Source organism: Odocoileus virginianus, chromosome 22 (assembly GCF_023699985.2).
Source record: "Odocoileus virginianus isolate 20LAN1187 ecotype Illinois chromosome 22, Ovbor_1.2, whole genome shotgun sequence".
Taxonomy (NCBI): Eukaryota; Metazoa; Chordata; class Mammalia; order Artiodactyla; family Cervidae; genus Odocoileus; species Odocoileus virginianus.
Genome location: NC_069695.1, coordinates 1,852,919 through 1,865,747, shown reverse-complemented (window position 1 = coordinate 1,865,747; position 12,829 = coordinate 1,852,919). Strand labels below are relative to the sequence as shown.

The window sequence follows — 12,829 nt, the reverse complement described above, 5'->3', positions numbered from 1 at the left end:
AATTCCAGAGTGAAACATGGACGCGTTACCGCGAGTGATGCCAAGGGAAGCAGGGAGAAGGGACAGCTGGAAGGAAAGTCGAGGCCGGGTCCCCGCGCCGCCGCTTAGATGGGCTCCAGCCTCAGAAGGCGGAGCAGGCAATGGCAGCCCACTCCAGTACTCTTGCCTGGAAAGTCCCATGGACGGAGGAGCCTGGTAGGCTGCAGTCCACGGGGTCGCAGAGAGTCGGACACGACTGAGTGACTTCACTTTCACTTTTCACTCTTCACTCTCACGCATTGGAGAAGGAAATGGCAGCCCACTCCAGTGTTCTTGCCTGGAGAATCCCAGGGACGGCGGAGTCTGGTGGGCTGCCGTCTGTGGGGTCGCACAGAGTCGGACACGACTGGTGTGACTTAGCAGCAGCAGCAGCCTCGGAAGGAATCGCACTGAACAAAAGCAGGACGCTGTGGAAACGGCATTCATCAATCTGTCGACATTTAAAGCTTAGCTTGCCTTTCGTTTAACTATGTTCAGCTGAGTCAGTTAAAATGGCTGGTTACCAAGGTCACAGGCTCCCACGTGACTTCAAGAGAAGCATTTTTTTTTCCAGTGACTAAAAAATATAACTTATTTAGATACTTGATGTATAGGAAAAATCCAATGTCACAGAAACTAACTTTTTAAGTAAACACATAAAAATTAGTTGTGAGAAATTGTTGTTGTTTGGTCACTAAGTCATGTCTGACTCTTTGCGACCCCATGGACTGTGCCCACCGGGCTCCCCTGTCCCTGGGATTCTCCAGCAAGAACACTGGGGTGGGTTGCCATGCCTCCTCCAGGGGATCTTCCCGACCCAGGGATCGAACCTGGGTCTCCTGCATTGCAGGCGGATCCATCACCACTGAGCCAGCTGGGAAGCCCTTATTGAGGAATAATTACATCAGATAAGATTCATCTATTTTAAGTGCCAGTGTAAGGAGATGCCCCGAATGTAGGCAGCTGTGTAAGACAATCGGGACACAGAACGCGTTTATCACGACCGGAGAGTGCCCCAACCCCCCTGCACCGCTGCGGGCTGCATCTGAGAAACACCTTTTTCTCTGCTGACTTCATCTCACGGGATACTCTCCTGATCAAGTGTTTATGCCTGGAGTTTTCCTCTTTCCTCCACCGCATAGCACTTTTTACTTTCCTAACATGTCAGGCGAGGCATGCCAACATTTTCCTCCTCCCCTTTCTCCAAAATACCCTCAGAGGTCCTGCTCCCCTCGCTCAGAACATTCCCTTTCAACAGTTCTTTCCTTCTTCCCCCACACTCGATGTCCAAAGGCATCCCTCTCTAGGCGTCTCCGTGATCTTTATGGAATCAAAGACGTGGCACTGTTAAAAGGCGGTTCAGAGTTTAAGTTCAGCAGTTTAATCACCGATGTTGTGCACAGTGCGACGGAGCTACGCTCTGATGCTTTCCAGCCATAAAGGGAAAAGTGGGATGTTGCAACCATGACTGAGGGTACTCACCATCGAGCATGACTATCCCCCAGGTCCCTCTAGGTGTGTGTCCCTCACCCAAATACATACACCATCATTTGATTTTTGAATGTGCCATTTTGTGCTGTAGAAATTCCAAGCTCACAAGTTTATGGAGAGCTGGCTCTGAGTCAAAGCATGTGACGATGAATATGCAAGCAGCGAATTAGCAAAGTATGGAATTAGGGGCGGCGGGCCATCCGCCAAGGCAACCCAGGGATTACTCAGCTGGCAGAGGAAGGCCAGACTTGGGAACACGCAGACAAGCGGCAGTAAGTTAGCTGAACTACTTGCAGTAAAACCAGCTTCTGACAAGTCACAGTCACTTAGAGAATCATTTAAGGGAAGATGACTGGAGATAAAGTTCCAGCTCAACAATAGCTATGATTGATTCCTCAAGATCAGGAAACCAAGTCACAATCAAAACCACTCAGGCCAGAGACCAGATACAATAAAATATGGCCACACAAAAGTGCAGGCCCCAAAGATGAAGCTGCCTAAACGTCTCCAAGATGACCTCCTTGAGGACACAGACCTGTGGGCAAGGTCACAGGCGAATGGAGAAACCCACTCCCATCTTGGCATTAAGATGGCTCTTCAGAAGTCAGCAGGCTTTTCTTGGAGAAGGGCCAGACGGTAAATATCTGAGATGTGGGGCTAAGTAAGGTCTGTTGCTTAGTGTAACCCTTTCAAAAACATAAGGGACATCCCGAGTGGACAACTGGTTAAGAATCCTCTGCCTGCCGATGCAGGGGACGTGGGTTCAAACCCTGGTCTGGGAAGACTCCACCTGCCGGGAAGACCCTAGGCCAATGCCCCACGACTAATGAGCCTGCGTGCCCAGAGCCCACGCTCAGCAACAAAAGAAGCCACCGCAGGGGGAAGCCTGCACATCTCAACTGGAGAGGAGACCCCGCTCACCGCATCTAGAGAAAGCCCTCGTGGCAGTGAGGGTCCAGCGTTGCCAGAATTTTTTTTCTATAAAAAGGTAAAATACATTCTCAGATTGTGGGTTGCATAAAGACCAATCCCTGCTTTATACCAAATTTCCAGAGCCAGATCCCCATGCAGAGGGCCCTCCGGCTTCCCACCAGCTCTCCGCAGCAGCAGCCATTGGGCTGACAGATGCCCCTGGCATTCCCAGAGGACTAGGAATGAGGGCCTCACTCCAGCAGGGGCGAATGCCAGGGAAACTCCCAGGGCAGTGGGCAAGCGGTGTAAAGGCGGAGAAAGGATAAGGCTGGAAGGGATGTGGCTCAAGTCTCTGAAATCACAAAGGGCGCGGAAAGATGACCTATTCACGTTCTAACACCCCGAACGAGGAGGCAACACATCCGTCCTTCCAAACTCGGACGCCTGCCTTTGACTCACACGGATCACACCTCGAAGCAGGAAAGATGTCCGCTGCTGGGTGGTGGTGGTTCAGTCACTAATTCGTGTCCGACTCTCTGCGACCCCACGGACTGCAGCCCGCCAGGCTCCTCTGTCCATGGGATTCTCCAGGCCAGAATACTGGAGTGGGTTGCCATCTCCTTCTCCAGGGGATCTTCCCCACCCAGGGACAGAACCTAAGACTCCTGCATTGCAGGCGGATTCTCTACCACTGAGCCACCAGGGCAGCCTGTCCTTTGCTTGAAATTAAACATGTGGACGTAACGTGGCTCTGTCCTCTATAGGCCGAAAACAGACTGTCCAGAAGGTTTAGAAACATTTATGAACATAGACCTGGGCTGTATTATTAGGAGAGTCAGGACTGCAGGAGGGGTTGGCCTTCTCTTAACACTCTGCTTAAAGTCACTGCTGGAAAATATCAGGCGACCCTGCTGAGGTGAACTGGGTCCCTACGAGCTCTCCGTTCCTAGGTGGTCAACTCTGATGCTGCCTCGCAGGACACGGCCAGAGAATTCACTTTCTGTCTGTAATGCTTTACATTCCAATAATTCTTAGAAGCAAGGGACTTGTGGCACGTGCTATTTTTCCTGCTAGCAGGAAAAAAAAAAACACATTACCACTATCCCCAGCTTCTCGGGTCCCTGGCCTGGAGCTGTGGGGCTTCTCTTGCTGAAAGAATACAGCTGGGCCACAGGAAATTAAGCTTTTAGCTCCCCAAATGTGACATTGGTTGTGAGCCAAAGATAATCATCTTGTAAACGTCCCCAAGGACATCCTTAGCTCGAAATCCCTTTACTGAATAAATGGAATTAAAATCCATGCATTCCATGAGGGCAGAGATTTTGGGGGTGTTTTCCTGCCTTATTCACATATATATTTTTTTTCAGAGTAAAAACTCATGTTTATATACCACATACATATTTTAAGTGCTTGGCACATAGTAAGCTCTGAATAAGTGAACGAAATTGTTGGTAAAACTTTGAAACTGGTCAATGACTTTACAGAAAAGAACCTGGCTGGAGAGAAGCTGCAGATGGTACAGCTGATTACCTTTTCATCCTCCAAATAAAAAGCAATAAACTAAAAAAAAAAAAAAGAGCAAACAGACTGCGCGGAGACCTTGGTTCTCCCGACAGTCAGCCGTGGCCTGGATCAGGCAGCTCCTCTGATGCACTGAAGCAGCGCGGGTCCCATCACGCAGGAGGGTAGTTAAATTTGCAGAAGCTGTGTGGCTGACACTTAAACCGCTGACTGAAAGGGAAGTACCACCTGAGAAGACGGAGTGTTCTAGAAGAAAGAGTCCTTGCTTTTTCTGGGTGCACCCATCTCCCAGCTTCACTTAGAAAAGATGAACTGAAGTGAACCTAGAAAGTTAGGCATCAACAACTCTCAGGACAGACAGTAACACCCGGTCCCGAAGGACGCCGGTGACCACAGGCCTTTCGAGGTCAGTTCAGTGGTCAGCTCTTTCCTATCGTCTTGTCTTGTTCCACAGAGAATGAGTGAAAAGTGAGACAGAAGCTTGCCTGGGCCAACATCCTCCACCATGCCCCCTACCCTCCTCGGACAGCTGCTCAAGCTAAACAACAGGAGTGGGAGGGAGATCCCCCATAAAGCTGTGACCCAGCACCGCTTCCCAACCAGCGTCCGCGGGCATCATGCCAGGCGGAGCTGCCCAGGTCCTCCTCAGCCATTGTCAGAGTAGCAAGCTCACAGAGTGAGCTAGGCCTGCCCGAGTCAGCTCCTGTAACACATCTGCAACTAAAGGGAAGCAGGTCAAGGCGGGAACTCATGTAAACGGCAGCATCTCAGAGGGGCAAGTAATCCGGTTTCTAGGAGGAAAACAAAAAAAGAGCTAGAAAAGAAGACATACTCTGATAGCAACAGCAGTTCCGGGAAGACCTAACAGACAGGTCACACGTGTTTACTGGCAACACTGACATTGGCCCACTCGTATGCACGCAGACAATGCTCACGGGCGCCGTCCAGGCTGAGGCCTAGCCTCTGAGGCTACAGTCGTGAATGAGAGGACAGATGACTCAGGGGCTTCGCAAGCTAACCAGCCAGCAGGAGCAAGAGGCGCCCTCCAACACAGCTGCGACTCGGGCGGCTTGGCACGAAGCAGCCCACCTGTCCCCCGCTCCGCTCTTCACGACACCGGGACCGCTTCCTCCTTATGGTAGGAATACAGACGGTCGTCAGAAAGACACAAGTGCTCTTTCCAAGGGGGCCCACGAGCCCTGATTAAGCCAACAGTTGCTCAGAGCCGCCCTCGGAGCTGGCCCTGAGCTATTCGGGCCACAGGAGGGGAGGCAGCAGGCAGAGACCAGAACTGGGCTGAGGAGCTGAGAACCCCGTCTCTGCCAATAAGTCCCTTCATGACCCTGGACAGACAGCAAGCCTCTACGCGCCTCTAAAACAGGGGTAGCTACGCCTGCCGCCTGCTCTCATAGTTACAGGAATAGAGGACATTGTGTAGTCAGGTAGGAGGGAGGAAGCAAAAGATAACCTTTCTGTAATTTTCCCAAGGCCTTAGACTTCTGGGCTAGCCTACATTTGGAAAAGCATCTAAAAACAGCTGACGTGTGCTGCATAAACACCCTCAGGGCTTCTGGCTCTGGTCTGAATTTGCTCTTTCAAAAATTTCGACTGTCAAGTTCAAAACTCAGCAGATGTCCGCTGAGCGCTCAGTACGTGCACTCAGGGCGCAGGATGAGGGGAGACACGGGGAGCCTGAGGGGCGCTGACCGTCGAGGGCGGCCTGCGTGCATCAGGCCATCTTCCCTGTAACCTTGTCACTCCAGTGCTAACACGGTCCTCACGTATTCCAAGCAGAAAACGAAAACAGAGACTAGGGAATGCTCAAGGTTATAGAACGAGCAGGAGAGCCTGAATTCAAACCGGGGCATGGAGTTTTTTATACTATGCATGTTTGACACAATCAAAGCCCTGTGTAGGAACTCAGAGACTTGGCAGAGAGGATATTCTCCAGCCTTGTCTCCAACAGAGCGTTAGCTAGAGTCCCGGGCTCTCTGTCTGAATATTGCTGCTCTAATGAAGTGACCTTCTTGCTCTCCAATTTCCAAGTAAACACATTTGCAGAAATAGCATGCTAACTTCCATATGCTAACAGGATTTGGCAATGCTACTGCATTATCTTGAAGTGGGAGTTTTCACATCCCAGTGTCATTATTTCCCACGGGAACGTGACCCTAATGAGGCACCACTGACAGGGCTAATAGAGCTGAGGGCCTCCACGGGAGGTCCGTGAACCACACAGCTGAGGATCAGAGCAAATGCAATAAACACAAACCCTTCTGTTAAAAAAAAAAAATCACTTAAAAACAACCAAGTCTGTAAAGCCATTCCTAGATGCTTCTGATCTCTTCCCCCATCACTGATAATCTAAAACCACACAACTCTGAACTCAGTCATGTACACTGTATACTGGTTACAGTGAGAGTCCTTGGTCGAAAATTCAATTCTGCAAAACTTGACCAGAGACTGCTCAAGGGTTTTCTAGGACTATTTTAAGCACATATTAGATGCTCAAATCCTTAACTGGCTCATGTATCCAAAGACTTAACTAGCATGCTTATTGGATACAAACTCCAGTTGATGTCTTGATGTGTCCTACACTCAAATGTATTTTCTGGTTTTAAAAAATCCCTTAACATGTCATTTTACTGATGAGACCCAGTGGCTCAGCTGTAAAAAGTATCCACCTGCCAATGCAGGAGACCCAGGTTTGAGCCCTGTTCCAGGAAGACCCCCCTGGAGAAGGTAAAGGCAACCCACTCTGGTATTCTTGCCTGGGAAATCCTGTGGACAGAAGAGCCTGGAGGGCTATGGAGTGAAGAGAGTCAGACATGACTTAGCAACTAAATAACAAAAAGTAAACCCAAACATTTTGTTCAATCATTACATGGTTTGGGAACAGGAAAAAACTATTAGCCACAAGAGGGTAAATGCCATGATAACTTTATATGCTTGGGTAAAATAAATTTAGAGCCTAGATAAGTCACACAAACTGTAAAATCTTAACTACTGGTAAAAGATATGCTCTACCGTATGTCAGATTATAACACTGAGCGAATGTGTCCTTTAAGCTGCCAAAGGCACTCATTCAGCATTTCATCAACTTCAGGGACTTGGCTCAAAGCACGGTGGTGCGGAGTCTCTGGAGACAGAGACTGTGATCAAGATGAAAGAAACCCTACAGGGGAGGAAAACTCTCTATGCATAAACCAATTCTGTGCATAATATGATAACATAAAGTCAACTGTTTGAGATAGATCAAGGGCCATGGCAACTCACAAAACCACTGTGGTCACGGCGGATGCTGGCATTACCAACTGCTTGTCTTGAGTTTGTATCTATTTAAATTTATAGTCTTCCTTACTTACTTAGATCTCAGATCTGGAAGTTCAGGCTCATCTGTAGACACCTCCAGGGTGATAAAAGGTCCCAGGCTTTGAAGTCAGACAAACCTGGGCTGGCACGTGTGTTAACTTTGCAACTCTGGGCAAGTGGACTAAATCCCAGAGCTTCAGTTCCCTCTGCAAAACAGACACCCACATGCTACAGAGTGGCTTGAGCAATTAGAGCTATGTGTACATAAAGTGCAAGGACTGTGCTGAATATACAGTAAGTCCTCCAACTGTCCTTTAATATAAAGTGGAAAGATGCTGCTTAGGTAAAACCATGGAAAACAGTTGTACGCAGGTAGTGGTGGGGTCCAGGACAAATATTATTCCCACCCCATCTTTCTCTTACCCATATTATGACACTTAAGTCTCCATATACTTTCAGGAATAATGGTAGATCAGATTTATAACCCACATCTACCATATTTGTTTACTTATTTAATATTAAACTCATCCTCCATGCCAACGATTTTTCAAAAGTCAGTGTTAAAAAAATCACTTTCTACAATTCAGGAGTGACTTCTGGGATCCATTCTCTTGTGCAAAAATCCTTTCACAAGAGACTTCTATTAAAACTGGGATTCTCTGCAGTCAGACACACTTCCCTCAGCTTGATTAAGGGTCATCCAACAGTTGATGAGTCCAGCTTCCTGGAAGGCTGGCTCTTTCTCTGGTTTTATGTCAGTGTGGTAGAAGGACTAACTACCCGCTCAACTGTGGAGGCCTCTGAGCTCCTGAGGCTCTGTCCAAGTGGGCCTGCACCGTGACTCATGTTGAGACACTGGTTTCCATGGCAGCCCTTCAAGCCTTCATGCACATCTCATTAACATGCAAGTTCTGGATCGGGAGGGCTGGGCAGGGCCCCAAGACAATACAAGCTCCCAGATGACGCCTGTGCCAATTTCCAGACCACGCCGGGAGAAGCAAGGGCCTCCAGGGCCAAGGCGACAGGATTCACAAACCAACCAGCATACGGCGTCCCTCCATCCTCAGGGTTCAAAACAGGGACAGCAGCTGCCAGCTGACTGTCTCCAGGAAGTTACTGAACTATGGAAGTCGCATAAAGTCAGTGAAGTACACTCAGAACTCTGAGAGGAAAACCAGAGAGACAATAATCACAGGCACCATCTTCTCTAGCTGAAAATACCTCCCATCCCTCCAAGCTCTTTTCTCCTAGGAAGATACCCTTTTTGTTAGCTCTCATAAGCCGTTTGAGTAGTGGTTAGTGAAAACACATCAAGACACTGCTCATGTCTCCTGTAGAGTCTCAGTGTAGGAAAAAACAGTTTTTAAAAGTTTCGGGGCGGGGAGGGGGGGTGGGAATGATAGTAACAGCGTAACGAATGAAATCAGCTTAGAAGGCTATTCGGGCTCTCATTGCTTCTGAAAATTGGACATGCATTCTGTAACTGTCATTGACTTATGGGCAGCCTGACTTTCAGGGACCAAATAATGAGCAAACCATCTCAGGGGCACGATCCATGTTAAATCAGAGGTTTTATGCTGTGGTGATGGGGGGAAATGAGTCCTAAAAAACAGTGCGGATGAAACGCAGGGCTGGAGCCAGGCAGAATCCTGAAGCTGCCACCACCAGGTCAGAAGCCCAGCTGGGTAGACCTTGCTTACCCCGCTAACTTCTCCAAGATTTTACCTGCCAACTGAACCACACTCCAGTCCTCCCTACTAACTCACATTTCTATTCAGTGTTTACCATCCATGGTTCAAAGAATCCCTTCCCAAGGATTCACAGGACCGTTGCCTGCCTGAAGTCATCACTGTCATTCTGTTGACAACAGATTTCTAAAGTGTGGTCTGGGATGTAACTGGCGGTGCTTTGGTACCTCTAAATTGACCAGCCCTGAAACCACTCACACCTGGGCCTTAGAGCATATGCAGCTTTTTACAGGTGAGACCACATCATTAGGGTGACTTCCTTCTCTTTCAGGTTCACTTTGAGGATTACCCTGTTACCTTGTACTGCCCAGGATTGATTCTGGCACCTAGACAGAGCAGGATTCCCCGAGATGGAGTCTGCTGGGAGTGTGTGATCCCTGGACCTCAAACAGCATACCTTTAAAACGCAGGCAACTCACAAGTCTTCGTGGGTGCGGCCTCCTTCTGGTGAAGACAGGGGGGCAGGGCCTGTGGTCACCTATGGTGACAACGAACCGTCCCTCAAGTTCAGAGAGCTGCACGCAGGGAACACTGACTCCCCTCGCTGGGAATCAAGCCACCTGGGGGCAGTTTTCCTATCAGACGCCCTGGATCTCATCACATTTGCTTTTAACAAGCACCCAGGTGATACACGGACCGAATTTTCAGGAAGAAGGATCCTCTTCTGTGGCTCAAGGATCTTGACGCTTTTGGCTTTTACGGAACAACCTTATCCACCGCCCGCACAGAGGCCGTGACAAAGTTACACTCTGTCCCGGCAGAAGGTCAACTCACAGCCAAGGACTAAGGATTTCCTTGTTGACTTTATACGCTTAAAACAAAACGCAAGCGCAGTCACTCATCCTGCCTCTGCCGCACCGCTTACCCCACAGTCCCATGCCCTTTCTTCATGAAACTGGCGACTTTTCTCCAACCACCACGCCAGCATCCCGGGGAGCGGAAAACCACCGCCCTCGGGTTCTGAGAGCACGAACTCCAGGTGTGGACACTCAGTTGCCTGTGGTTGCTCCGGCTCAGAAACCACACGCACAAGGAAAAAAAGTTTGCACCGGAGAGGACGGAGCACCCCCGCGGGGGCCGCGGTCCCCGAGCGCGCCTCCAGGCCCCTCCAGCGGGCGCCGCCTCCCCGACCGGCCCGGGCGCGCGCCTGCCGGGCCAGCCGAGCCCCGGGGCTTACCTGTAGCACGTGGTGAGCTCCCCCGAAGGCTTCAGACACGGATACTTCGTCGTGGCGATGTTGTTTTCCGAGCAGATTTCTCTGAAAAAGTTAGGGGAACTTGGTTGGCCGCTCCGCACGAGAGCGGGGGCCAGTGCGCGCCGGGCATCCGCGTCCCGCGCGCCGAGGCGGCGCCGGTCTCTGAGCGCGGACGCAGGGAAGACCCCGAGGCCCGGGCCCGGCGAGGGTCCCACGAAGCGAACCCGGCCCCCAAGAAAGAGAAGAGGTGCAGACACGGGACACCGAAGGCGGCAGGAGGGCGGCGCGCGGTGTCACCGAGCCGCGAATGCGAGAGCCCGGGGTATGCGCGCGAAAGAGGCTTCTACCCCGGAGTCTGCGAAGCTTTCCTTCGCTCAGGAGAGGTAAGCGCCGGGGGAAACCGAGAGCGCGCGGGGCACCGGCGGGATGGTCTGGGGAGAGGGTACCGCCTGCGCCCCGAGAGTCGGCGCGCACGCAGCAGGGACCCGCAGCGCGAACCTGTCGCCGTCGCCCGGCTCCTCTCGGTAGCTCCACGCGTGTCCCAGCGCCAGGAGCAGCAGCAGCGGACCCAGGCTCCTGCCCAGCTGGCCCCTCGCCGCCCCTGCCCGGCTTGGAAGCGGCGGCACCATCGGGGACGCTCGCGGCTTCTTGGCGGCGCCGGCCGCCTCTCCAGCCCTGCGCCCGGCTCCTCCGCGTGCGCCGCCGCCTGCCTGTGCCCGGCGGGGGGCGCCCGAGGCCGGGGGCGTCGGAGCCACCTGCGCGCCGCGCAGGGCTAGGGGGCTCGGGGCGGCTAGGGGGTCGGGCTCGGGGCTGGGGCGCAGGAGCGCCAGCGGGGCGGGGACGCGGGGCCCGCGGGGGTCCGGGAGGTGTCGCTCCCGAGGCTCACGCCGGACAGACGGACGCGCTCCGCTCGGCTCTGGGCGGCGCCCTCCCCGCCGGCCCCTTCCTCCGCTGGGCGCCGCGCGCGGCGTGCGGAGCGCGGGCGGCCGCTGGCATTTTACCCCGGGGTCGCAGAGCCGGGGCGGAGGAGGAGGCGGGGGGCAGAGGGCTTTACACGCCTCCTTTCCGTAGTGGGCTGGCTTCCAAGGACGCGGGTCAGGCCCGTGTTTTGCCTCCCCCCACCCGCCCCTCGAGCGTCTACACTGCCCGCCCCCTTTCCCCCTAATCTCCTTCGTAGAAGGGAGGACGAAGGAGGTGAGGGCAGCCCCAGACCTGAAACTAGAGCGTGTCTGTTTCCAGTCCCTTAGCCCTCTGGCCAAACAGGTAATGAGCTCTGGTCAGCCCTTTCCGAGGACTGTGGAATAGATGACCAGCCCAAGTTCGATGCATGAAGCAGGACATTCAAAGCCGGTGCTCTGGGACAAGCCAGAGGGATGGGGGACACATGTACACCCGTGGCGGTTCATGTTGATGTGTGGCAAAACCACCACAATATTGTAATTAGCCTCCAATTAAATAAATTAATTTTTAAAAAGCCCTCTTTAATGCTGTTTCACACCACGCACACAGGTGAGAGCTGGAAGCTCCTGGAAGATCAGGTGAGACCGTGAAGGGGCCTGCGGCCGGCTGGTTAACACAAGGCTATTAAGGGGTCTCCTGAAACCCGGGCTGCGGGCCGTTAATCGGGTCAGCTGGTGGTGACCCACGGGTAACTGGTAGGCCTCTGCATCTTCACACTTGGTTGCCCATTCGGCGTTTCCGTGCCTGCCTGTTAAAGAGTAACTCCTGACATAACCGTGCCCCGCTGAGCAAGCCCAGAAACCAGCTGCCGGAGCTCCAGGTTGTAATGCCCAGCCTCTAAAAAACCCGTGGTTTCTTCAGCTTTCCTGAGGAGGAGAAAACACCCCTTGATCAGGTTACTAGGGTCCTCATGGGTTAGCCGAGCAGGCGTTTTGATTCAAAATATTCTGGGCCACTGAGAATCACCCTGCGTGCCTGACATTTTTCAAAGCAGTGGTATCCTCATTGTTCTGTAGAGTGTTTTTATATTTTCCAAAGGTTTTTTTCACGTTTATGACTTTATTTGATACCATATCCCTTGAAACTAGGAGTCCAGCTTCAGTGAGGTGGGTTTTTTTTTTTTCCTGCAAAACTTACACAGGCATGGCAGAGCACAAATCAGGCTTGATTTGAAATCAGACAAAAGAAGTGAATTTTCACATGGTCAGGAGACACGGCAGAAACTTGTACAACCTAACAATGACCATCAAAAGTCAGAAAGAAAGAAAAAGACCAGATTCAAACCCAGGGTGCCTGGCTTCCAGGGCCAGTGACCTTTCTGAAACTCAGTTTTCTCATCTGTAAAATGGACAAAACTCCCTATAAGTATTTAAGAATAATGAATAAGGTAATGCATATGACACATTTTCACAGTGGCTGGTGTACATATTGAGTGCTCAGTAGACATTAACTGTTCTCATTTTGAACCTAAATGATTATATTACACAGGATTTTCAGTTTTAACTTTTTAACTTTCTGCTTTTAGATAAATAGGAGTTTATTTCACAAAAGCTGTTTGAGTTCCTGAAGATCCTAGGGGATACCCTAGAGATACCCCTCTAAGCTCTTGAAAAAGAAACCCATCTGAGAGGTTGTAAACTTTGTGTCACTTTAGAGGCCATTCTGAGGAGGG

General features: G+C 51.4%; 1 protein-coding gene across 3 annotated transcripts in view; it reads right to left on the bottom strand.

The window, feature by feature from the left end:
• CCBE1 (collagen and calcium binding EGF domains 1) overlaps positions 1-11,137 on the bottom strand; it is a 216,359-nt gene extending 205,222 nt beyond the window's left edge. Inside the window, exons 1-2 of one of the 3 annotated variants that reach the window (XM_070452442.1) lie at positions 10,696-11,137; positions 10,180-10,260 (exon numbers count right to left, since the gene is read on the bottom strand). In XM_070452442.1, coding sequence (XP_070308543.1) covers positions 10,180-10,260; positions 10,696-10,826 — 212 coding nt within the window. In that variant the 5' untranslated portion in view covers positions 10,827-11,137. The remainder of the gene's footprint in view (positions 1-10,179; positions 10,261-10,695) is intronic. The other 2 variants (XM_070452441.1, XM_020893424.2) reach the window with 2 other exon arrangements.
• Between the last annotated feature and the right edge of the window lie 1,692 nt (positions 11,138-12,829).